Here is a 26,377-nt window from a genome sequence, read left to right as displayed (position 1 = left end):
GAATGAAGCTAAAACCTTTCTGAACTCTACAGTATATAAATTATGGCATATAGTGGCAATCACACCAACTGGTGATCTGAGGCCAATGGTAACATGTCTCTGATTCAAGCTGTAGTTCAGAGTGTAAATAAAGGGTAGCTGTACAGTGTGGTAAGGATAATATATAAATTAAGTTAAAAGGGGAGAATGGATTTGCTTCAGTAATCACACCCCAAGAGAGCTCCAATATGGCTAAAAAAACAGCAGGAAATAAGTAGGCTTCTCCAACATTGTTAGTTGTGCTAGCTGGGATTGTTAGGAGCCCAACAACATATGGAAGATCCTAAGTCCAGATAGGCAAGGAACCCAACCCCCAGAATTCCAGCTAGTTGTGAACTCCCAAGATTTGGAGAGCACTAAGCTGCACAACACTGGACTACACAAATTCATAGAAGAATTTGTCTATAATTAGCTACTAGCCATGATATCTAACTGGAACTTCCACATTCAGAATAGGGTTCCTCCAAAGTTCCTTTGCCCTTCCCTTTAATATTTTGACCGTGGCCTGTATGGAAATATCTGTCTGACCACAGTATGGAAACAGTGCTAAACTGAATAGACCTATATGCTTTTTATACTCTAATATCAATCTAAAATAAAATTTGAGTGAAAAGAAATAGCAAAGTAGTAAGATTATCAGAGGTGAACTTTGCCTTTAACTTCAGGAAGAAGCACAAAAAAGCACTTTTATAAAATTAACAAAGTTGGCATATGCAATTAATGGTATATACACATATATGCAGAGGAACACTGGAATTCTTGCGAAGCAGAGACAGATCTGGTTAATACTAGGCTGGGAGTCTACTAGAACACACTCAAGCCACAGACTAGAGTGAGAAATTGAAAAAAAATCCAGAGGTGGTCATGGCAAACCACTTTCATACTGTTGCCAAGGAAACCTTATGGGCATGCCCGTAGTCACCAGAAATCAAAGGAGACTTTACATTTCAAAATCTGAAACTTCAGGGAAGACTGCATGGTCCCAGATGACTTGGCAAAGGCTGTAGTATGAGATTATTTATTTATTTATTTATTTGTCAAATTTGTCACCACCCATCTTCTCCAACCGGAGGGACTCTGGGCCGTTTACAATATAAAACAATATATATATAATAAAATTTCAATATAAAACACACTATAAAACAATTTCACAGAGCTACCAAATATAATAAAATCCAGATGGCTGTGGTCTCATTCAGTCACTGTGTAGGAGGGGCACTTCAAGGCACTAGCCAACCCCAAGTATGACAATTCCCCTCCCTGCCCCAAGCCCGGTGGCAGAGCCAGGTCTTCAAATTCCTCCAGAAGGCTAGGAGCGATGGGGCTAATCTCACCTCCGGGGGCAAGATGTTCTAAAGGTCAGGTGGAGTAAATACTTGAGGATACCTCAAATACTTGAGGATACTGTGAACTTGATAGAACTTGAGGATACTATGAAATTATAACTTCATAGTATCCTCAAGTTCTATCTGTAGTTCTCCCGTTCTGTCTTTTGGAGAGATGAATTTGGAAGGGTTAATTTTAACTTTTCAGTTCCTTTAGTAGCATATTCATATCAAACATTAACAGATAGGATATTTTTCTTTTTCAATTAGTGAGACTCTGGATCAGCCTTTACCAATCTCATGTCCTCTATAAGAACTTCTGATAAGCCTAGTGTCAGAATCCATGATCAAAGAATTGATTAATCATTTGATCGTGTTCATCTGCCATGTTGAGCCAACGCATGTCAAGCACCAGAAGGGAGGGGGATCTAACAGGAGTGTGAAAGTACGCTGTTTGGGCTAATGATGACAGTCAAGGTCATACCAACTGAAGACATCTGGACTTGGCATGCAGGGCTGTTGGAGCTAGGGGAGAAGGAATGTGAAAGGGGGTTCTGGCTTGCCTGCTTGTTTTTAATTAGGTAGTTTAGGCAGGAATCTTTAGTCGTGGCTTTTTCCTTTGCTCTGTACACATCTACAATAAATCTGAATTCTGCATTTTAACTGATGCATGAGTCAGACCATTATTGGGACAAGTGTGTCAGATGCTTACACCTAGTTCATATGACCATTGATAATACATTATAGAAGATGGGAGTTGTAATCCAATGCGCCTGCTGGGCATTAGCCTGTGGAGGCAGCTCTCTGAATTGCTTAAAAATATACCAGTGCTTATGTCAGAATAAGTATACATATGACACCTGATTAACTGATTACTTACATAGAATTTGGAGTGAGGAAAATATAATACAAGTGGATTGCTAAGAGGATTTGTAATTCAGAAGATTAGAATTTCATTCCATGATTTATCAGAATGTTTATCAGATAATCATTATTTATGAGCCTTATAAATCCAAGTTTCTTGTATATAAAAGAGTGAGTCTAAATTGCTTGAATGTATGAGTGTAAACATGAATATAAGGAATGATTATAGGACAGTTGAAGCCAGCAGGGTCATGAAACACTGAGAAGCTGTCACTCAGACTAGTTTAAAATTATATGGTCTGCACCAGGCCTATGGAACACAGGGGCCTCCAAAATTAAAAGAGAACCCTGTTTAGGCAATCACAACACCAGCTGACTGGCACTTGGCTAATGTTCAGATTTTTGCATCCTCTAAGAGAAAATATACCACAGACATCTAATTTTGTCCCTGGAATCAACTTGCAAGAAGGTGATTCCAGGTCTGGATTATCAGAACTAAAAGGGGTGTTAATTATGTCAAATCATTTAAACCTCATGTAGTTATGTTACAAGAAACATATGCAACAAATAGGTTGAATGACAGGTATTTTGATAAACATTTTTTTGCACAAGGATCTAATAAGTCAAGGGGAATAGCTGTTCTTTTCAAAGTTATACATTTTATATGTTAAAAGCCTTGAGTAGCAGAGTAGTATTAAAAGGATCATGCAGAAGAAGTATCTAAATTCCTACAAAAGAATGTAGGATGCTAGTCTGAGGCTCAGGTTATCTCTCCTCTCAAGGGCAAAGTGTAATGGAGTCTCAGGGTAAGAGTTCTAGCTGATGTCAGTTGCATAATCAGTCTTGCCAGCTCTATTGACAAAGGACATTTCGGACTAACTGAGTCCTGAGGTTGATCTATGAGAACCACTTCCCAGAGTTTTCCAAGAACCACACACCACTCTGCTTCTGGTCAGAAGTGCAGTCAGAACATCAGAAGTGTAGGAGTAGTCTGAATGAAGAAGATCAGGATAAAGAGAGACTGCATCTGCAAGTGTTCATAAGTAAGGATAGGTAAACAGGATTGCAGCTACAGGGCCAGCAGGGGCCTCCAACTTTGCCAACACATAGATGTGAGCAGAGAATCAATGAAGAAAAAAACAGAAGGATGAAGACTTGTTCTATTAAAATAAATCAAACTACAGCTCTTTACGAATCATGGAGTCTGCACAAGTCCTAAAACTTTCCTCACATATTGAGTCATTTTGTACTGAAGTCATTGTTTATTTCGGCAATTAGTTCCTTTGTTAACTGCTCTTGTTACTACAAGAAAATTCCAGTACTTCTACTGTACTGCATCATAAGTCTGTTTCTTTTAGTCCTACTCTCACTGGCCATGGCAACTATTATTTGGCATTCTATGGAATTATCAACTGAAATAGCTGAAGCCACTTAAGATTCCATTTAACCTTTACCTATTTTTGACTACTATTAGTCAGTTTGATCATACTTCCTTTCGATTCTTTATTATCTTCCTTGATCTTTGTTTTTTTCTCATTTTTTTAAAGTGATGCCAAAAATAGAATGTGCTCCTACCTCTAAATTTAATGGTACAGTGTGAGTATTGATCTTTGTCAAAAAATTAAGTCAAAATATTTTTCTAATAATAATAATAATAATAACAATAATAATTAATTTCCATCTTTTTATTTGGAAATCACTCTTCATTCTACATGCCAGCACAGCTGGAATAGCTACATAGTTTCCTTTTCTACCCTTCAGACATACAGTATATGGAGTCAGATTTCATGGCTCTGAAGCAAAAAATAAATCTTCGGAACTTAATGCCCCAAAACAACAGGGAAGGATCTTTCAAGACATTCTCAGCATCTTTATAAAATATTTTACAGATGTTTTTGGCAGTAGTCATAATGATTAAATTAATTAGGGCAAGGAAAAACGCAAGCTAAATTGGTATCTACTTGTAGAACTTGGAGTGATTTGCAATAAATTTGCAACAACGTCTTCCAATTGTTTAAAAGTAGCTATAACTGTAAGATTTTCTTCTGCCTAAACCTGTTACTGTAGTGAAAAAAAGCCTTAGAGCTGGCAGGAATGGACTTTCATGTGAAATAACTCTGCATTTAGTTCATTCAGGTGTTGAAAACAGATCCCTAGGTTTGTGCTCAGAAGTGCCCTCATCTTTAATTCTATGTATGTATAAAGCTCTGCATCTGGTTTTACTCCTGCGATTCTAGAAAAGAAAAACTAGATAGAATTCACAATCCTGAATATAGCCACTTCTGGGTTACAGAACTGACTTCAAATGAAACATAATATGATTTTATTTGTTTTGGCAGACAGCTAAAGGCAGTCTAAAAGAGGAATTTCATTTCTTGATGGGTATACGTATCCTATTTTTGCTGATTTGTGTGTGTGTGTGTGTGTGTGTGTGTGTAAGATTTTCAAACTCTTTTAAAAATGGATTGAATAAATGTAGCCAGGTAGATCTTAGATTTGCAGTACCTCCTTTTTTTGTTTAACAAGAACCAAAATCGGAGCCATGTGTAACATAGTATTAAGAAAGAAGGAACATACTGCGTAAAATCAGGTGTAAGGTTGTCTGAATACAGGCTCAAAATTTGTTTTCAATAGTCTCTGGAATTACGCCTCCCAATTCCTCCACCTCACATACCTTGATTCCTACTGTACCTCATAAGAATTCTGCATTGATCTCAAAGCACCTCTGGATCTCTCCAATCCTATCATGCTGGCAGTGTTGGAGAGATGAATCAATTTATTTCTTGCTCAGATACAGTGTAGGTGAAATTGCAGGAAGACTGGCATTTTCTTTTGCAATACTGTGAAATGCTATGACTTCACAGAGCTTGTGAGCAGTACATTTCCCTAGTGAAGGGCACTCCTGCTTCACCTTGGGTCCAGCTCTTTGGCTTAGGCTGCCCTATCATGTCCTTTAGGGAAAACGATGGCTTCTCAGTTCCACAATAAAGCCACTCAGATTTTTTTTCAGGTGATCACAAAAACACACGTTTTCTTCAAGAGCTCAAGTTACTATAGGAGGCCTCTCCTCAATTTATCCCCACAAAAATAAGAGAGTGATTGGTGCCAAACATCCAAGGAATTTGTGACTGAACAAGGACTTGAATCTATCTCCTGGCCTAACCCAACTACACTAAACTAGATTATTTATACAAACGGCTAAATTAAGAGGAAGCTAAGCTCTCACACATTATGAATAAAGGATCTCCTAACGATCTCTCTTTAAAAACTACATCATACCTTCACTTTAGAAATCTGGTCAGTCTTATGCAAAAGTGGTGATAATATGAGGCTTTTCATCTAATCTAAATCTGCCCAATGCAGATATAAATATTAAATGTGGATTCTTTCTGGCACAACCCCCAGATTTATTAAGTGCTGCATTCCCTGCAACTTCCTGTTCTTTGCCTAATTTTAACAAGTCTTCACTTGGCAAAACCTAGGCAATTTCAATCATTTATAGGAGAGAATCCAGGTATTGTACAAACAACTACTTCCCTGGGCGAGTGGTGGCATTGCAAGTTGCTTAAACATCCACACCCCATCATGTGAAAGATTCCTTGAGCAGAGAGGAACCAAGCACCCCTGGTCTATGAAAAAGCAAAGAAAGCAAGCGGCAGAAAAAGGTGGAGTGAAAGAAGAGAAAGGACAGCTGGGAAGAAGCTGAAAGAAGGTAGGGGAGAGGGAGGTTGTGTTTTAAAAAATATTGACACCATAATAAAAATCCACTTCAAAAAAATCAAAACCAAAAATAGGACACATTAAATGGTTTTATTTTTCCACATGACAGACTGGCCCCTGAGGAAGGAAGATTGGTGTATGGTTAGAGTGGAAGGAGCTGCAAAGAAAGAAGCAAAAGGATCTGACACCAGAGGCCCCTCTCATCTCTGCTCTCCCTCTGTGACCCATCTCTCTCCCCCACAACTCCAGTTTCCTGGCTTTTCCCTCCCATTGCCTGCCCCAGTCCTGACCCCAACAGCAACAGCACTGGATCAAGCTATCCCCTGTTTAAAGAAACAGGACAGAGCAACCAGCAGAGAGTAGCAGAAACACCAAGACAGGATGAGGTGTGACAAGAACAGGAACTGAATTCTGGTTCCTCAGAAAACCTACTGTGACCACAAAGCACTTTTAAAAGAAGACACAGTGGCTTCACTTAGACATATGTCCGTAGTTTAATAAACTGTGGCTTGGAAGCTGTAGATGTCCACTCTAGGCCTGTGCTGTGGATCTTCTAGCTTGAGTTCTACTCATTCATTAAGTGATTTTTATAGGAACCTTTGGTTTAACCAAAGTCAATGTCTCTCCATTCAAAGACCAGAACGTGAGAAAAAAGAGAAAGGAAGGGGATCACAGAAGAGTTCATGGTAATGTGCTCAACTGCAGTTTCATAAACTTGGTGGATGAATGTCTGAACAAGTAAATTGGCCAGAGCATTTATATGATAGGTATAACTGGGATAAATTGATATGGAATACATAAGTAATTATAAACTGTGCCAAGAGATTTACCTGGCAATCCTTGTTCACTTTCATACAATACACACTTCTGTGTGTACACTATACTACATATATATAAATATGTGTGTGCGAGATTGAAAAATGTGAGGAAGGGAGTTTATGTGCATGTGTGCATATTTAATACAAATACATTATATTATGGAAACATGCAAATGACTGTGTAAAACTAAAATGCATTTATAAATGTTTAATATTTATTTGTATAAATATTACTTATACAAATCATATATAAACTGCGGTGTATGCAAATGGATGCCGTGGGTCATTTACAGGCCCTGAGGTCACCTGTGCTGAGAAGATGGTTGCTTCCACAACTGTGCTATCATGCTTATTGGCACATCTACCTAACTTGCTTTCCTGTCACAACCATTCTCATCTTCCCTCCCCTTTTATAAAGCAAACAATTTAGTGCCCTTTGCTGGTTTGGTGTATTCTCAGTGCTGTTAACTCTGAGGGGTCAGGACTGGTTACACCCTGAGATGAGCGTTGGTTGATTGATTTGTTTCGGCACCATCAGATAGCTGGAAGGAAAAGGGGCAGGAATGAACGTTAAGAAGTTAAGAGGCCACGTCTGCCCTGCATCACTCCATTTCATCTGTGAGGAGAAACCAAAGGGGCATTAGCATGGAGGGAAGGGGATACACCCTGAAAGGTTTTCCCTCCCAGTGGAGAGTGGGTAAGACATGATGCGAGGAAGAGCCACCTTCTCCACACACCCCCAAAAAACACAGAATAGGAAAGGAGAGGGTGTATCAGTTGCTGACCCAGGGAGGAAGGACATCCCATGCTAGCAATTCAGTAGCTTTTATTAGGCTTGCCAGATGAGACTTATTAGGCTTGGTCCAGATCCATGATACAAAGAGAAACAGATTTAAGTCAGGCTCTGTGGAGCTATTCTGAAATGAAAAGGTTCTTCCCTGCCTGACCCCCCAACCCCCACAACATCACAGGATCCAACTGTAGATAGTTTAGATTCCTCAGCAAGTCCTAGTGGTCACAGATAGTTGAGAAACCAGCTCAGGGAGTGGCAGCTATATCACCACCATCCCACCACCCCACAACTACTCAGCTTGATCCATCAGTAGGAATGAAAAAAAGGTTGGTTCCAGGAGACAGGGAAGCTTGTAATAGAAAACTGTCCTGGTTCCAGTTTTCATGATTATCTCACAAGCCTCTCAATTTATCAGCATACTTGTGTGTATTTTTTAAAAATCACATGTCCTTTTTGAGAAAAATAATTGCATTATCTCAATTTTTTAAGGGATGCCTACCTCAATTTCCTCTTTTTCCAAGGAAGAGAACAGCTGTCAAGCTTCATTTTAAGTCTCTTAGTCTGGATGATGGTGCAAGTGCATACATGCCCATATTCAATAAATATGCATACACATACTTATAAGGCCATTGATATATCACTCACACATGTGGACATTCATACAGGTACTCAAAACCAAAATGTACATACACCCAAATGGCCACACATCCAATTGAGCCTGGCGGCATTCAAAGCACATGTGGGTATGCAAACACTCTAACCTCAGTATGTGAGGACAGCCGTGTGACAGAGTCATTCTCCACTTGCCTCTCTCCTGGGAAGAGGCAGCACCCTTCCTACTGCTGCCATGGCTACACTTAAAACAGGTTCCCACCTCCCACCTCCCAGATGATGATTTAGCTCTAATACAAAGCACACAAAACCACCCCCAAGCACACGCTGAAACATTGAGACATGCATGTGTGTACACACACAGAGTCATGTGCATGCACTGCACACCAACACAGAGATAGCCATATACCTCACTCCACCATCCATATGGGCATACAGACCATATATGCATGGATGCAATGCATATATATACTCAAACCTTATGAAGCATGAATATGTATGTATGTATATCCATATGTCTATATAGATATAGATAAGATAGATTGTGGGTATATTTTTTAGATGGACACTCACATAAGGATTAGCCAAATGCCATAGATCCATACGTATGTACAAAAACAAATCTACAACAATCAGAAACATACAGTGCACATCAGGGGCATGTATTTCAAGCACCTGCACCTTCCATTTGCAGTCGTGGGTGGCCTTACATGGACGCAGGGGGAATTTTTTTCCCTGAAGACCTGTTCTACGATGAATTTTAATTTTTCTTAAACCTGGCTTCAGGGGAGGTGGACTGAAATATGATCATGAAGAAAACCAATGCCGGGCAATATTCAACCGTGAATGCTCAAAGGTCATGAAGGGCTCTGGGCTCAGGTAAAAACAAAGAAAGGATCTGGCATTCAACCTTCATCCAAAATCTGATAAAAAAAATAATTTTTTTTGCTCAAGAAATATTATTCCCCAAATTTAGAACTGGACCTTCTAACCCAGTCAAATACACGGCACCCAAGGATACAAACTACTAGATGGCAAGAAAAGGTAGAGAAATGAGAACAGTGATCATAGAACATAAGGCGATTTAACAATGGAACAATCAGGGTTCTTCTTGCTCAGCTTTCCAGATCTAATGCATTCGATTCAATCCCATTCTTAGACCTCGGGAATTAGGTGAAGTCTACTCTTATTTTAGCCATTGAAATCCCCTAACACGATAGGCACTATAGTCAAGACTTGTTTCTTTGTTTCAGTGCTAATTAGTGTTTTTCCTAAGTAGATCCCATGCTTTGTGCCAGTACTGTCTGGGTGTGCCAGCCTGTGGAATCTCTCCTCCCTGGGTCAGGCGGGGATCTCATTTGGATCAAGAACAGTAACAAGATGATGCATCAGAATACAATGAGAAATGAACTCACTGTAGGGGACACAGTCATACTGGACTTCCAAGTACTTGTAGGTGCCAGGGCAAGGGTCTGGAAAAGCATCTGAGCCAGCCACCACTACACACTGTGTCCGATTATTGCACCTGAAAGAGAAAGGAAAAAAGAGGAAAATATAATTAAGGCAGAGACATAATGCAGTTCTAAAGGACGCCACTAGATGGACCTGACTGACACTTTTAATTGCACATGCTTTCCAGAGCTTTTAAAAAACGACTGCACCGGATGCTTCAGGTGCAGGTGGTAATCTCAGATATGAAGCTACAAGCTGAGAGCAGATACATCTAATACTAGGATAACTAAATGATACGCCTGTCCTAATGTACTCATAGGGAGTCCTCCACCCGTCCCATGACAGAACTGATCTGTTGAAGGCTTGTCAGAAATCAGGCAATATTCTTCCCTGAAAGGACGGTAGACCCCCAACTACTGTACTGTCTGGGTACTGTCTGAGATGCAGATCTTGACAGAGAATACCGCAAGCAAATTCAAATAAAATTCAAATACTGAAGTTTAGTATTTAGTGCTTGTCCAGAAATCTGTAAGTGCACATAGATGCTTGAGTACTTGAGCTATATTTCTTTCTTGTCAAGATCAAGCATGTATTTGTACAAATATGTATTTGTATTTGAAGAAGAAGCATAACTCCTGTATAGCACTGCTATTTAGACCTGGATATTGTCTTATAGGGGAAAAAGTGATTCAGTTAGTCCTCCCCTGCTGTTGGATAATGGGTCCATCTGGCCCAATATGGGCATCTACCATAAGAAAACATTGAACTTACTACATCTTAAAAGCAAGCACAAAATGGGGAAGGGTGGGCAGGGAGATGGGCAAATTTGACTGGTTACGTTTGGGGATCAGGCAATAATGACTTGATCCCCAAAGGTAACCAGTCAAATTTAAAAATCTGTATATGTTTTTTTAAACAAAAAAAATCCCCCAACCCATCCTTCCAGATACCATCTGACATTTCAAGTAAGCAGTCTCCTCACAGCTTACTGCTAAATCAATCATTTGACTCTTAGCAGCATGGAGATCCAGAAGGAGAACCAAAAATCACTGTCCCCTTACTTCCCACTTCGTTAGCTCCTGCCACCTGCTCTCCTCAAAAGGCTGATGCAACATGCAAGAGAGGTTGGAAGGGGACTCCCAGGGGCTGCCGGCTGCCAGAGCAACTGGAGCCCGTATCAGCTTAGGTCTCCTGGGACCAAACAGGCACCACCTGCTTTCACTGAAGCTCAGCTTACCTGTAAAGTAAGTTGGACAAGGCTGGGGCAGTGGCGCTTCTAGACCTGCGCAGCCCCATAAAATATCTACTCAGTTGGACGTGTCATCATATTTAGAAAACCCACGCACCATGTCCCTCATTTCTGAATGCTTCATTCAAAGGGTCCAAACATGAGATTTGAGGATTACAGTTCAGAGAAAAATCACAAGAGTACATCTGACTGCAAGCTTAGGAGATAAGTCAAGATTAAAAAAAAAAGTTGTGGGGAAAGAAGAATTGAGGAATTAAACAAAATAACAAAATTGGTGGTGATAGTGGAGTAAAAATTAAGCAATGGATAACTTTCCTGAATCTATAATGAGGTGCACATCTGTTTCTCACCAAGAGCTGTGCAAGACTGTTCCAGGTGTTCTAATCTGAGAAAGTGCTCTTTAGGCAGAGAGAATTTTGTACATAGAAAAGTATGTACACATCAGGCTAAAAATGGGCTATTTACAGAAAGTTTTTTGATTGTATATAATGTTTATGAACTGTGTAACTGCTCAGACGGCTCCTTTCAGCATTAGAATTCTAATAATGACCATAGTTTTAAGAGAAAACCAAATTAGCTTGGCTAGGAAAACTTTCAAACAAGACCTATAGGCAACAGAATATAAGTGTCTTGAAAATTCTGATGTATTGTTTGCTAACACTGTCTTTGATGTTTGTAATTGTTGACTTTATACTTTGAATTATCCTATTTCCTTATGTAGTAAACCATTCAAGGATTGTCTAGTGGGGAAACAACATGAGTATGCATGTTTGCATGCTATTAACAGCAAAAAGGGAAGTGTATTGAGAAGGTTGGAAAGCTATCTGGGAAGTGAATCCTACTATATGATGGTTGAAAAATGGAAGGCAGATTTGCTATCCATAAACAAATCAGGGTATGAGAAAGAACTGTACTGGAATATTAGAGACTAATAGTGGAAAGAGGCAAAGGAAGCACAAAGGTGAAGAAAGGGAGCCAAGGAGCAAAGCTTACACACTATATTTGGATACAGGCATAACTGGGTAGAAAAATGCATGTCATAGGAGTTGAAATGCAGGACATATAGCAAAGGGTTCTACTTGTTGTTGTTGTTGTTGTTTGTGCCTTTAAGTCAGTGTTAACTCCTGATGACTGCCTGGTCAAGTCCCTGCAGTTTTCTTAGCAAGATTTCAGAAGTGGCTTGCCATTGCCTCCTTCCTAGGGCTGAGACAGAGTGACTGGCCCAAGATCACTCAGCTGGCTTGGTGCCTAAGGTGGGAGTAGAACTTGCAGTCTTGCGCTTTCTAGCCTGGTGCCTTGACCATCACACCAAACTGGCTCTCTCTACTTTTAGTTAGAGATTTTTAATTGTTTTATGGTGCTGATGCCTGTATTTTAAATTGTTTTAGCAGCTTTGCTATGCTGAATTGGAAGTGCTTTACATTTCTGTTTTGTGTTGTAGAGTCACAGAATGTTAAGAGTTGGGATGTACCTTGGAGATCACCTAGTCTAACTACCTGCCCAATTGAGGAATGCACTACCACAGCATCCCCAACAGATGGCCATCCAGCCCTTGTTTAAATAATTCCAGCAGAAAAGGGTCCCAAGACAGTGTGATCCTCTGTTGAACAACTCTTCCCATTTGGAAGTTCTTTCTGATGGCCAATCAATATCTACACTGTTGTAATTTAAATAGTTTTTGTCTGAATTTCTGGAACAACTCTGAACAATTCCTCCCAGCCTTCTACATGACAGCCCTTCAGATACTTGAAGACAGCTATCATGTTTCCCTGGATTCTTCTCTTCTCCAGGTTAAACATACTACCGAACATTCCTCCTAAGATTTTCCTTCCAGGTTCCTCCTCATTTTGGATGCTCTCTTCTGGACACACTTTAGTTTGTCAATGCCCTTCTTAAATTGCAGTGCCCAGAACTGGACACAATATTCTGGGTGTTGTCGGAACCAATGTAGAATAGAGACAAATGACTTTTCTTGAGCTTAACGTTCTACTTCTGTTGATTTAGCCTAGGATAACATTTGGGGTTTTGGGCAGCGGTATCACACTGTTGGTTCATGTTGAACCTGGGATCCACCAAGACACTCAGATTCTTTTTGCATGTACTGTTGCTCAGCATGGCTTCTTTCATCCTATACTCACGCCTTTCATTTTTCCCACTTAAATGAAGAACTTTACATTTGTCCCTTTTGAAATGTATCTTGCTGATTTCTGATCCAACTTGTCAATAGCCTTCTGATCATTGATACCATGTTTCTCTATCTTCGTGTCATCCACAGAATTGATAATTATGTTTTCTGATTTCTCCTCCAAGTCACTTATAAATATGTTGAACAGTACAGAGCCTAAGACAGACTTTGCAATATGCTTCAACACCTTCTTCTAGCTTGAACTCCTGGTGTATGCTCATTGGGTATGATTGTTCAGCCAGCTCTGTATCTGTCTAACGGCAGTACAGTCTGGCCCACGTAAAAATCTGCTTAAAGACCTGTTCCACAGTTTTGCCCCCATTGACCAGTCTGTAGTTATTTGGGTCCTCTTTTTTCTTCACATTCATTCATTCATTCATTCATTCAACTTGTGACCTGCTATAATGTTCAAGGACTCTTGTTGGTTAACAAACATATATAACATACCATGTCCACATAATATGAATAAGATATCCATAAATAAGCAACAATATTCCAAACAAATCAAAGCCAAAAGTAAGTAAAAATAATAAAATAAAATAAAATAAAAAACCAGATAGCACCACTCACACTACAAAAGCTCTTCGGAAGAGTTCAGTTTTCAGCATTTTCCAAGAGCACACCAAGGGGGACAGCCTGATCTCAGCTGGGCGGCCGTTCCTAAGAACATGGCTTCAATGCCTCAGTCCCCCTCACTTCATGAAAGTGGGGCACTACCAACAGCTTTTCCTGAACAAATGAGTGGGCCAATTTAATTCAGGTTGGAGTATGCAGTCTTGGAGATATCTAGGTGACGAGTCATATAGGATTTTATAGGTCTAAACCAACATTTTGAACTGCACCCAGAAGACTATTAGAAACTAATGCAGGGCCTTGTAATGTATTCCTGATGATGTGTCCCACTAACAAGCAGGTGGATGCATTTTGAACCAATTATAGCTTCTGGATGGTCTTAAATGCAGACCCATGTAGTGTTCACTGCAGGTGGTGAAGGTATGAGTTACTGTAGCTAGGAATCAACATTTGTTCTCCTCCAATCCTCTGGCACTACACCTGTTCTCCATGATTTTTCAAAGCTCACAAAAATGAACTCTGAAATGAAACTCCTTTAAGCCTCTTGGATGCAACTGATCCTGTTTTGAAGATTTGTAATATTAAATTGGCTGATCTTTTACCACGTTTTATGCTTATGAGTGACTACTCTGGAAAAGCTTTTTGGATCTAAAATAAAAACTGTAAAGATGATGCTGGTGATAAAAAAGAAATGAAAAACTACAGCATAGTGAAAAAAGATGTGTCTGTCACTGGCAAATGGAAAAAACATTCTGAATAGCTCTGGTTTCTCAGGAAACACTCCTAACTCCCAGGTCCACTAGTTGGGAGAACTTGGCCAGAAACAGGGTAATCCAGGGCAAGTTGGAGACTCCTTGCATCCAAAACCCCTTCATGCTCCTGAAACCCCCAGTGTAAGATCACTGCCACACCAGTCCAGAATTGTTAATTTATTCCCACTAAAGCTACAAGAAGGAATGAGAAAGAATTGTCAAAGAATTCCCTGGGAAAAAAATACCACCAATTATGGTCTGTCATGTAAATAAATACTTTTTTTGTGTGCCTTTGAGACAGTCTTGACTCCTGGCAACTCCTTGGACAAATCTCTGCACTTTTCTTGGCAGTGCTTTCAGAAGTGGTTTGCCCTTGTATTCTTTCCTGGAGCTGAGAAAGAGTGTCTGGCCCAAAGTCATACCAGTACTCCAGGTATGATTTTCATGCCTAAGGCAGGACTAGAACTCACGGTCTCCTGGTTTCTAGCCTGGTGCCTTTAATCACTACTGCAAACTGGTTCTCAAAGAAATGCATACACCATATATTTAGCAGATACTCCACATATGCATATTTAAAAAGAATGAAGATGTTAAATAAAACTATGGAAAAGAAATAAAGCGAAAGAAAACTTAGGTTGTCAGAGTTCAGTATTATTTGCCCAAGTTTACACTGATGGTCATACTGTATACTTTACAACCAGATCTAAATTTCACTTGGTTTCTGTTTAGGGAAAAGGAATGACAGATGCAGCTCACTAAATGGACACTTCATCTCTTACTTGCCTGAAGACAATTGGAAGCCTTATGTTTTGACCACATGTCATCCTGCCACACAATGCACTAACAATGCAACTAGATGCATCCTAATTTCTGTGGCAATGGAAAACAGTTGCTAACTATATTCCCTATGGCACCTTTTTGTATGCCTTTATACTGATACCATGTATTTTCTCCAGACTGACCATCACAAGTTCCTTCAACCTGTCCTCATAAGAGTACAGTATGTGTTCAAGAACCTGTGTCATTCTTGTCATTCCCCTCTGGATCTGTTCTAATCAATCAATGTTCTTCTGGAAATGTGGTTCCCAGAACTGTACACAGTACTCCAGGTATGGTCTCACTAGTGCAGAGCCCTCTGGAACAGCTTACCCCTGGAGGTAAGACAGGCCCCCATGTTCCCGGCCTCCCGGAAGGGGGTGAAAACATGGCTATGCCACCTCAGTTGGGATGGGAGGGGGGATAGTCATTCATGGGGGTGGCTGGCACTGTGATCGTGCCAAGGATAAGATCCTAATGCCATCTTGAATTTTATACTTTACATTTATGTATGTTTATATTTTTATTGGTATTTATGTATATTTTTTTGTATTGATTTTATATTGTGCTGTTTTTATTGTCATTTTATTATCTGTAAGCCACCCAGAGTCATTGTATATGAGATGGGTGGCAGAGAAAATAAATAAATAAATAAATAAATAAATAAATAAATAAATAAATAAGGAAGGACTTCATGCATCTTTGAAACAATGCTTCTTTGGATGCAGTCCAGAACCACGTTAACTTTTTTAGCTGCCGTGTCACACTACTAGCTCATGGCTTGTTGTCAGAGATCACACCCAAGTCCTTCTCCAATGTAGTGCTTCCAGGCCATCTTGCACGTGTGCACTATGTTTTCCCTCCCTAAATGTATTACCTTACATTTCTCCCTGATGAAGGACATTTTGTTTTTCTCAGCCCAGTCATCTGACCTGCCTATATTAGACCGCAGTTGTTATTCTGAGGGTTGGCCAGACCTCCCAGTGTTGTATCATACATACATTTGACAAGCAGACCATCAATCCTGTTGCCCAGGTTGTTAATAAAAATGTTAATAGTACTGTCCTGAGATATATCCTTGCTGGAGCTCACTGGCTACTGCTTTCCACCTTGATCTAGAGCCATTAATACCGACTGAGTGCAGTTGGCCAGCCAATTCTAGACTTCCTTTACAGTAGTGCCATCCAGATCCCACTTTAACAACTTGTCAGTGAGATCCTGTGGAACCTTGTTAAAAGCATTGCTGGATTCGGGATGGATTATATCCACACCATTTCCCATTAAAGTTACCTGGTCAAACCGCTTAGATGGAAAGATCTCCTGGAAAGTCTGTGACTACCTGACCTGTATACATAATGGAAGATATGGAGACTTCAGGGAATTTTTAATGAGGAATAATAAATAGAATAGTTGATGGCTTGTACAAACTTGAATTATTTTAGGCTCAAAACAATGAAGGTAGACTGGCTGAGATTTGAATTGTTGAGCAGTTGTCATTTCCAGTGCTGTGAATTCCAAAGTTTTCTTTGTAATTTATTCTGTTCAAAGTGACCCACCCGTTTCTGCTCATTTACTCTAAAGCATGTGCACGTTCTCTCTTTGTTAGCCTCTCTTGGACAAAGTGGGCTTTGGTCGCTACAATGAACCAGATTTTCAAACTTTTTCAGTAAGCTGAAGGTTGCAAGCAGATTTCCTTTTAATTTCATGCAGTCTTCATTATGTGAAATCTAGTTACAGAAGAACCTTGGTAAAACCGAACCAAATGCAACTAGTATTTAACTATAGCTATAATAGATGATGATGATGATGATGATGAGAGTATTATATTCCACCTTTACTCTCAAGTGATCAGGAGGCATATGTGATCCCCCCACCCCCCGTTTATCCTCACAATAAAGAAGAACAACCTCCTTGCATTTAGCTTCAGCAAGTGACCCTGAATTCCAGTATTGCATGAGAGGTAACAAAAGTCCATATGCCACAGTTTTATATGAGTATCATTATAGCATCCACTGTTATTTTTCAGGCATTCAATGGCAAAGCTGCTGAGGTCCTTTTTTGCAATTTCTCCAGCTCTACAGTATCATTTTTGTGTCTAGCAGTGTGACAGAGAGGAAGGTCATGGAAGGGGAATTGCTCCTTAATGTTTCCTGGAGACCTATAAAGCTTTTTACCTTTGGGACATGATTTTAAAGGCGTCCGGCAGGTAGCACTGGACATTCTCCATCTGGAAGGGGTCAGCATCACAGATCTTGTCATCTGTGCGGCCATAGTTCGCATTCTCCACCATGATGACATCACTGCCTGGGCAGCGCAGCTCAATCGGATAGCCCTCACATGCCAGTTCCCGCCGAACCAGGCCAAAGGGTAAGCCAGCACGGCTTAGACCTGCTGGAATAAAAAATGAGAGAGTAAGGACCCAGGTTAGTATGCAACCCAGTTCTGAAATTCAATTCCATCTCCTGATTGCTGACTGTAACTTTCTCCCCTGCTTAAGTATTCAATGAGGCCAAAGCCTGAGAAATCTAAGGGTATTTTCCCCACTGCACAAAACAGGAGATAGGTAAACCAGAATTTTATTTTTCTGTTATACTTTGCATGTTGCATGACCTGCAACATCTTTCTCCACATCTTTTGCTTTCAATCTTTGATGGAGAATAGTAAGGATCTGGAATCCTTTATACCTCCACTGTGGCACATCTGTGTAGGTCATAAATGTGAAGGTATGTGTGTCATGGCACCACCAAAGAAGTAAAAAAAGAAAATAAAAATTGGCTCCTATTCGCTGGGCTGAGCTGCATATTCCAACTAAACTCTACAGATTTAGGCAGGTATGTCTTTAAAAACCCAGACATGTTTTTCATAAAGCTCTTGGCTTCCCACACCACTCATGACCCACTTTAGAGACAGCCGCTAAGAAAAGGGTCTGAGAAAATTCTTTGCAATCCTTTTGAATCCTGCAAGGTTTTGTGAGACTGAAGAGGTGGAGGTGGGAAGTAAACAAGAGGAAAAACCATTTGAAGGCCAAACATGCTATTAGGAAGGTTTCCAGAAAGATCCATGCTAGATGTTTCTGTTCATTTTTGTTAAAGGGAGGAAGGATAGCAATGGAGACTGAGCTGGAAGTCCAGACTTCCAGAATTCTGTCACCATCTCTACAAGCAACAGAGAGATGATGATAAGGACATCAAGCATCCTAATAGTTAGATCTTTGGGACTAGTTCCTAGTCATCAGGCAATAATAGTGGTTAAGTATTTATTTTATCATTTTTTCTATATGATGTAACGAAAGCTGTGTGGAAGAGGGTTTTCTGGGCACAGCTATTCCTGGGAATGCTGCAGGCAAAAATTCACTCTGGCACACAAGGTCCATCCATTTCACCAATTGTTCCGTCACCCAGATTCATCCTTCCTTTGCCCAGCCCCTGCTGTGACTGTTAATGAACACCCTATTTTACAAGCATCACTTTGGAATATCTAGCCACCTTTAGTGACTACCTTTGTCCCAAAGATTTCTCTACTGTAAATTTGCTGTAACTACATACTAATGTCATGCTGTGTTCCAGTTACAATGAAAGCTGTCTCAGAAAGAAGATGACTTGTTGCCTAGTGCACAGATGACCAACATCTGGCCTACAGGTCACCTTTTCTCTCTATAGTTCTCAGTCCCCACCGTTTCCTCTGTATGCTAAACTGGAAGGATGAAGTAGTGTTACTTCTTACCTGGCAGGTGCTGCTCTCATTTTGTGGACAGAATTGCTGAAAGGTAAAATGCAGCCCTACAGTATGTATTCATAATCCCTTAGAGGGATGACTAACGAAGACAGGAGCTTGACAAAATGGTAAGGATAGCAATGATACACTTTTGTGTGCCTCAAGAGCACAACTGTGAACGGATGACTATAATCTGGTTTTACACAGCAACATCCAGGAAGAAATGTCCTGGTTGTTTGGCACTCTATTTGCTTTGGCCTGCCCTCTTTCTGGTTGTTTTAGCCACTATAATCTGCCTCACATTGATTAATATGTCCATTTTGTCTCTCTGTGTCTCCCTTTCTTTCTGTCTGTCTGTCTGTCTGTCTCCAAGGAGAGAGTAGGAAGGTGCTGGTGCACCACCAGGTAAAAATGGCAGGGAGAGCTTAGCAGTGGTGCCTGGGGGCACATTATTGCCCCATCTGGCAGAACATCTGCATTCCTTATGGGCTTCTTATTTCTTCCTTGATGGTTGTTCTAATCAGCCAAGAGGTTCCTGCCTTCGATGCAAGGGCAATTGTCAAAGCTTCTAGTGGGAAGCACACATTAGCGGCACTCAGGACTTCAAAGGGAAGATAAGAGAGGGGGCTAGAAAGCAAGCATGTCGTAGTTGTTCTTTGTGTAATTTTTCCTTCCCCCTTGCTGGGTTAATGGAAGAGCCCTGTGGAGGCAGTCTGTAATTAAACCATTAGCTGAGTAACTAACTAGTACAGCCTGCCGCTGGTGCTTGAGATGTGGGGAGAGCCCAGCAGACAAGAGAAGGTCAGAGCTGAAAAAATAAGAAAGGGCAACTGAGAATAGTAACACCAGTGGAGGACAGTAAATGAAGAAGGGATGAAAGAGCTGGGTGCCAAATACAGTAGAAAAGGAGCTGTCAAAGCTATGGATTTTCATACCAGTAGCCTAGGGAGAGGCTCTCTTCAATAAAGACCACAGCCTCCCAACTGCATCTTAAAGTGTTTGCGACTGCTAAGGCTATGGCGCTGACTTGAATTCAGGGCAGACTATAGAAAATTGTAGGTGTCAGAATTGTCTCCAAATAACTGGCAGCCTGAAGTGAAGAACAATATCCTACCCACCCCCATTCTACCAAACAGAGGCTGGCTGGCAGCTTTAACATGGTCAACAGGACAGTGTCCTCTGCTGCATCGGAGAATAACAGGCTAACTTAAAGGGATGGTATACTTACTGTTCTCCAGCAATTCACACTCACTCCCCCCTCCACTGGTCCTGATAGGTGTGATCAGAGCCTTTGCTAAACACTTCACGGGCATCATGTTGTGAAGAAACCTTTGTTTCCACCTCCTCATTCCATTAGCTGCCTTTACTACAGCTTTTTGCTACATGCCTGTGATTTTGAATAGAAAGATGATCACAGAGTTGGGTACTGTTGTTAGCTCGAAACCCCAAATATCTGTGTCAGAAGCTTTAAAGGCTCCAGCAGGGTGTGACAATGGTCTGCAGTGACAATGCCAGTCCTTGTGCTTCTCTGGTCTAATTTCCTTTCCTTTCCTTGCTGCCTAGCTGGACTCTCGTTTCACTTATCCACAGCTAGAATGAAGGATAGCTAAAATGACAATTATGAACAAATATGAAACATCTCTAAGTGGCAGATTAGCACCTACTTCTTCTTCACATAGGCTGACTCTTCCAAGGTTTGGGGTCCTAAAGAATTAAGTTTAATCTTGAAATCTGAACCTGGCAATCCTACGGGCGTGGGGCAAAGATGTGCATACACTTAGTCACTGCTTTCCAACTATTGTAACTTCACTCTTTACTTCTTCTCACCATTTCTAGACTTGTCTTCTTTCCCCCTCACCATAACGTTGACATCTAGCTGGGTTAGCTACAGAAGGGTACATTTCCACTGCAGAATACCTATGTACTGTATGTTTAACTCTCACTGTGGACACATAGGGAAGGGTATACTGAGGATTGGAATTGGGCAGAAAGGTAGAATTGGACAGGAAGATGGTCAGGAAGATATAATTGCCATGAATTGACTCTTTATTCATCACAGAATGCAGAGACCTTCATGCTCAAGGAATCACCCACACCCTGGGCGTGCTTGTGACTTGCTGACTTTCAAATGATGGATGATAGGAATCCTGGACATTCAGGATAATGCGTCTGAGATAATTTACCAAACGGGATAAATGGGGGAAGAATCTGGATTGAAATTTTTTGTTTGTGTGAGTTCTACTGTCCTCCTGGGTATCAATTATGTTTCTGTCCACTATAAGTCAAAACACTGCTTTATGTGGAACACTGACGGGCATCACCCCTTTCTGTTCAGGCCTCAAGATCAATAATGCAGATTATGAGCCAAGCATTAGCACACATCTGGTTTTGTTTAGAGTCACACACACACACACACACAAAGGCCATGTGCCTATTGGCTTGATGCATCTTCCAAGTGCCAGGCTATTGTCAAAGGGGTATGAGAAATGAAATGCCAGAAGCAGCCATCACTACAGTACCATCTTGAAGTGAAAAGCAGAGAACAGAAAGGCCCTGGTTCGGGGCAGCTTGGAAGCTTTATGGAGAAACCATCTTTAAAACAGCTTTCTTTAGAAAGGGAGAATGCTCATCTCTCACAGCAAACTGGATCAGACAGAAATCACATCAGTGCCCTCTGCTCTCTTGCAATAGTACACACATGTTGTTTGTTTGTGGTTACATATCTGTGTATAGTTACTACCTCCAGGTCCATTTCAAAGTGATGGTCATTACCTTCAAAGTCCTCCACAGCTGGAACAGGCTTCCCCCAAAGGTATGCTTGGCTCCAGCCCTCGTATTTTGCAAGGCTGCAAAAACTGCTTTTTCAGTGTGACTTTGGTCAGAGTTCTTGCTGGTTCCATTATGCATATGAGGTAATTTTAGCTTGGTATATGACTTTCTGTTTTTTCCTATTGTTTCAATTGTCTTTAGTTTTGTTTTATTGTCCAGGAGGCTTAAGACTTGTAGATGCTTAGGCACCCATTTTTGTCCCTCAAAAAAAAGAAAAAGAAAATTGTGGCCCTACCCATTCCAGAAGAGATGGTCAAGATTTCTTTCAAGGTTAACGTTTTATCTAGGGTTTGTTGAACTAATTAAAGTGAGCTGGTTCAGACATCACACTGAGTTACAAGTTACACTGGGATGGGTTCACACCTCATGCTAAGTCAAAGCCAGAGAAATCTGTTTCTGATAGCAGGAGGAATTCAGAAATGTGAAATTTCATTTTAATCTGTTTATAGCTTTATATCCTAAGCAAGGATCCTGACTTAAAACACTGGCCTCTGAGCCCATGGTTTAAAGTTGATTAAGGTTTGTTTCCAAAAAGAATTCCTGTTTTAAACTAAGGGTTCTTTAATAATCCTTCTGGTTGTTTGGGAGAAGGACTAATGCTTTGCTAGGGCTTCTCCAGGTTTATCTCTCATCTAAAATCTTTCACACAGAAGCCTAAGAAAACTCACAACGTTTGAAAACTCCCATAATAATCTGCCTTTGGCATTCAAAGCTTTTTTAAAAAGACAAGACTTGCATATACTGTAATGATTCTGATCAATATTTCCTCAGTTTTGTTTATTGTTTGATAAAAGTTTTCAATATTTGAAAGGCTCAAGATAGGTAACAATTATCAATTCAAAGCATCTGACTATCATACTAAAACAACCAACTAGAGTAGACATCAGAAGGACTTTAACAGATTGCATGTACTCAGTATTATAATGACCAAGACTGTTTTAAAACAGTTTTCTCGTTATTTTATTCAGAAGTGTCAAGTTAAAAGCATACAGGTGCAAATGGGAAACTGAGACTACATCAAATCCTTAATTTAGGCATATAAACTGCCACTACCAATCAAATCTGGCTGAGCAAAGACCCAAGAGGGTCATATGAAATAAAATTTAGGACAGAAACCATATGGCTAAAGCATCCACATTTCCATCACCTTAATTTCTTGGCTATATTCATAGTACAAGGGGAAGTGGAAAAGAAATGTAGTATACTGGTTACAGGAGGAAAACAGTGAAAAGTAAATGATAACATCCTAATTTGCACAGTTCATATAGCTCATCATGGGATTCAGTAAAGATTATTTTGCAGGATTTTTGTAAAAAAGAACAAGTATAGAAAATATTGAAATGTGTAGCCCATAAAGGATATGTGATGGGCCAGTACACATCTGAGTAAGAAGCATTGGTGGTTAAGTGTATTAGCCAAGAGATGTTACGAATGTGGACAAATGCTCCGATGAGCCCAGAGACCTGGGTCTAAATGGAATTGGCCTTTTGTGGTCCCAATAGGCAGTACTCAATTACCCATCTTCCTATCATCCAAAATCTGAAAACCCAAAGCAAAAGGAAGCCAGCTGAAGGTTCTTCCATTAGGACAAATGTGGTAGGCGACATTCTATGAATTCTGAGCATTTTTCTTTAGGAAACAAATTTGTTCTCTTTTACCCTGGCAATGTCTTCTGAAATATGGTAGATCTTCAAGGGTATGTTCATCTAAACAAATAGAGTCACCCTGCACTCTCAGACCAAGGATGCCTATTCTTCCTCTTGGCAGGAGACCTGAGACTTCTGATCAACTCTATTCTCACTAGTCAAAGTCATCCAGTCTAAAGATTAGAATATGAGGCAGATGATGCTGTGTGGATCCATTTTTTTTTAAAAAAAAACAAGACTTCTTCTATCACTCCTTCCCCTCCAGGAACCTTAGAGTTAGAGCTCAAATAGTACTTGAGGGATGTCTGTATCCAAAAGCAGGAAATACCTAATGCTACATAAAATTTAATGTGGTAATGCCATATAATTACTGAAGAATAGTCCTGCCCAACTAATATAAGCGGGATTAAATACCAATAATGATTGGAAACCATACCTTATTCTAAGGAGCACCTTTTATATCCTCACCCATTTTTCCTCTTTTCTTTTAAATTAAACTGATAACACATAATGTAATTTTTTCTGTATTCCAGTCCTTGTTCAGAGACCCTTTTACCTGTACGATACATTTCAAATCCAACTCAGAAATCAGTATTTCCTGTTGGGGGAGTGGGGAGGAGGGAGGAATATAAGCCCAAGGAAATGAACATGTATAGAAAAGCAGTGGTCACTAACTAATGTATTGGGTGGGGGGATCCTTTCCTATTAACAAATAGGATTATGACTCAGACCTTTCCCCTATAAAGTGTGAAATCTATGGGGACAGACCAAAGCTGATAACCAGGATTCCTGTTTCTAATATCAGCTGTATGCTTAAGTAGACCACATGTATGAGCAACACATGAGGGTATTTTGGAATGCAATGAATAAAGCAATGACTACCTAGCCAGCACTCAGAATATATTAATTAACTGCATATTAGAGCAATCGACCTCTTTTACAACTTTATCCCAATCTAGGATCTTTAGATGCATTGGACTACAACTTCAATCATCCCCACCAGAATGCCTAACACATCAGGAGAGTACCAAATCTGAGAAAGCTGCTCTAACCACAATGTGGCAAAATTATGTATGAGGGGATGATCTGGAAGCATTTGTTGAGCTTTTGTTTGCTAAGACTGAGAAGAAACAGGGCAGAAAGGCTCAAAAAGCATAAAAACAGAAGACAGGAATGAACTGAGAAAAAGGCTGGACCCCACCCCCCGCCACAAAAACCATTATATCAAGTGAGAAGCCTATGGTTCCTCTCTGCTTAGTTTTTTTTTTTTTCGCCCTGCCCATGATTTGATAATATAGGTGGTCTCTTTTTTTCCTGGTTCTTTTATGAGACAGTTCTTTTCAACTGTCTCAAAAAGTTTTGGTTGGAAACCCATTGCTACACAAGGTTTCCTTCTTAATGTTCACCTTTCCCATACTTGTTACAAGTAGGGGATGCCTGCCAGAAAAAAAAAATGATAGTAGTCACAGTAAAGTTCTAGTAAAGTTCAAAAACCTTCCATGTAGGTAAATGCAGCATGAGCACCAAAGTAGCCTGCTAATTTTTCAGGAAAAAAAGTGTCACCCCACAATGAACATATCTAACCCTCTGTTAGTAGAACTGGGTCTCCCAAAAGCAGCTTCAGGTTATTTGCTTACAAGGCTTCTAACATCAGCATGCTCCTTCCATTTGCTGCTCATGTTTTTCCCACCCCGGGGCCTAAGAAAAATCGGATGGAATTTAGTAACTGTCCATAGAGCCCTGTTATAATAGAGTCCCAGGATCAGCTTTGCATTACTAGAGACAGTAGCCTCTTCTTGCTAGTTAGGAAGACAGAACATTAAATACCATTTGATCAGGTACCTATATACAGGAGACAAAGAGACAGAGATTTCAACAGTAAAACATTATACATTTCTAAATAAGGCAGTTCTGTTTTTAGTACTTAATTAGAAAATATTTTGACATTGTCAAGGGAAGTCGCTAAACACTATTCTAAAATTCTTTTTACTGTTTATTGTGAAAGGAAAATAAAAGGTTTTATTTCAGAAACTGCAACAGAATTCACATCTTCCATTTTGTCTAGAGAAAAAAAAAGTGTCCCTCTTCCTCCCTGGGCTGTCTCAGCTTCTTGCTAGGGTGGAGTGGTGCAGGCTCATGAATTGATTCATCAAAAGCTGCCCTCCTTCCTGAGGAATGCCAGTCCTCCGTTCCCTTACCTTGTGTGGCTGAGGTGACAAGGACCGTGGTGATGCAAAGGCTCCAAAGGGCATGGATGAGCTGGGCCATCCTGCAGTGAATGCTGGAGTAGTCAGCGACCAGGAGCCACTCTGCTCATCCCCAGGGAGAGTAAATCACAGCAGGCCTGGTGGAGAAAGAGGAGAAGACTTGAGCCTGGTTTCAAACAGAATTAGCACTGGGGTGAATTATTACCTCCTGTCCTTAATCTGCCTCCTGTAGAAATCATGCTTACATTCTTTTTCCTGCTCTAAAGTATATACCTTGTGGTCCCCAATCAGCATCTCCATTCAGCATTTCTCTGTCTCTTCAGATTAACATATCCATGTCTTCCCAGAACATATCCATGTCTTCCCTTTTATGAAACCCTGTTTATTCTCTCTAGAAGAGGATATTTCAAGAGTCAGGGCACTGAACTGGAAGTACTGCTTCTGTCCAACAGACATGTACCCCAAAAGGGCAGATTTTCTCATGAAGACTTGTTGGCAGAATGCTAGAAAGCCTTTGGCCCAGGAGAGATCAGAAAAGTCACATACCAGGCATTTCTATAAAAATAATTTTATTTACAGAAAACAAACATATTTAAAGGCTGTTTGCTGAGAAGAGAGATTTCTCTCAGCTGCATATTCTCTGCAAGCCTACACAGAAGGGAAACTGAATCTAAAACAAGTCCAGGCAAATTCTTCCCCTTAGGCAATGCAACCATTAACACGTGAAAAGGGGACAATTAAATTCAATCTCTTCACCCGGCCAAAATGATTAGTTACCATAGT

At 40.3% G+C, this 26,377-nt stretch overlaps 1 protein-coding gene across 1 annotated transcript in view; it reads right to left on the bottom strand.

Annotated features, from left to right (window-relative positions):
* The window catches only part of ADGRL1 (adhesion G protein-coupled receptor L1), a 61,705-nt gene extending 35,787 nt beyond the window's left edge, over positions 1-25,918 (bottom strand). The window contains exons 1-3 of the mRNA XM_063292526.1: positions 25,586-25,918; positions 17,373-17,586; positions 9,587-9,696 (exon numbers count right to left, since the gene is read on the bottom strand). Coding sequence (XP_063148596.1) covers positions 9,587-9,696; positions 17,373-17,586; positions 25,586-25,655 — 394 coding nt within the window. The 5' untranslated portion in view covers positions 25,656-25,918. The remainder of the gene's footprint in view (positions 1-9,586; positions 9,697-17,372; positions 17,587-25,585) is intronic.
* Between the last annotated feature and the right edge of the window lie 459 nt (positions 25,919-26,377).

Source organism: Candoia aspera, chromosome 2 (genome assembly GCF_035149785.1).
Source record: "Candoia aspera isolate rCanAsp1 chromosome 2, rCanAsp1.hap2, whole genome shotgun sequence".
Taxonomy (NCBI): domain Eukaryota; kingdom Metazoa; phylum Chordata; class Lepidosauria; order Squamata; family Boidae; genus Candoia; species Candoia aspera.
This window is presented reverse-complemented; position numbering and strand designations above follow the sequence as displayed.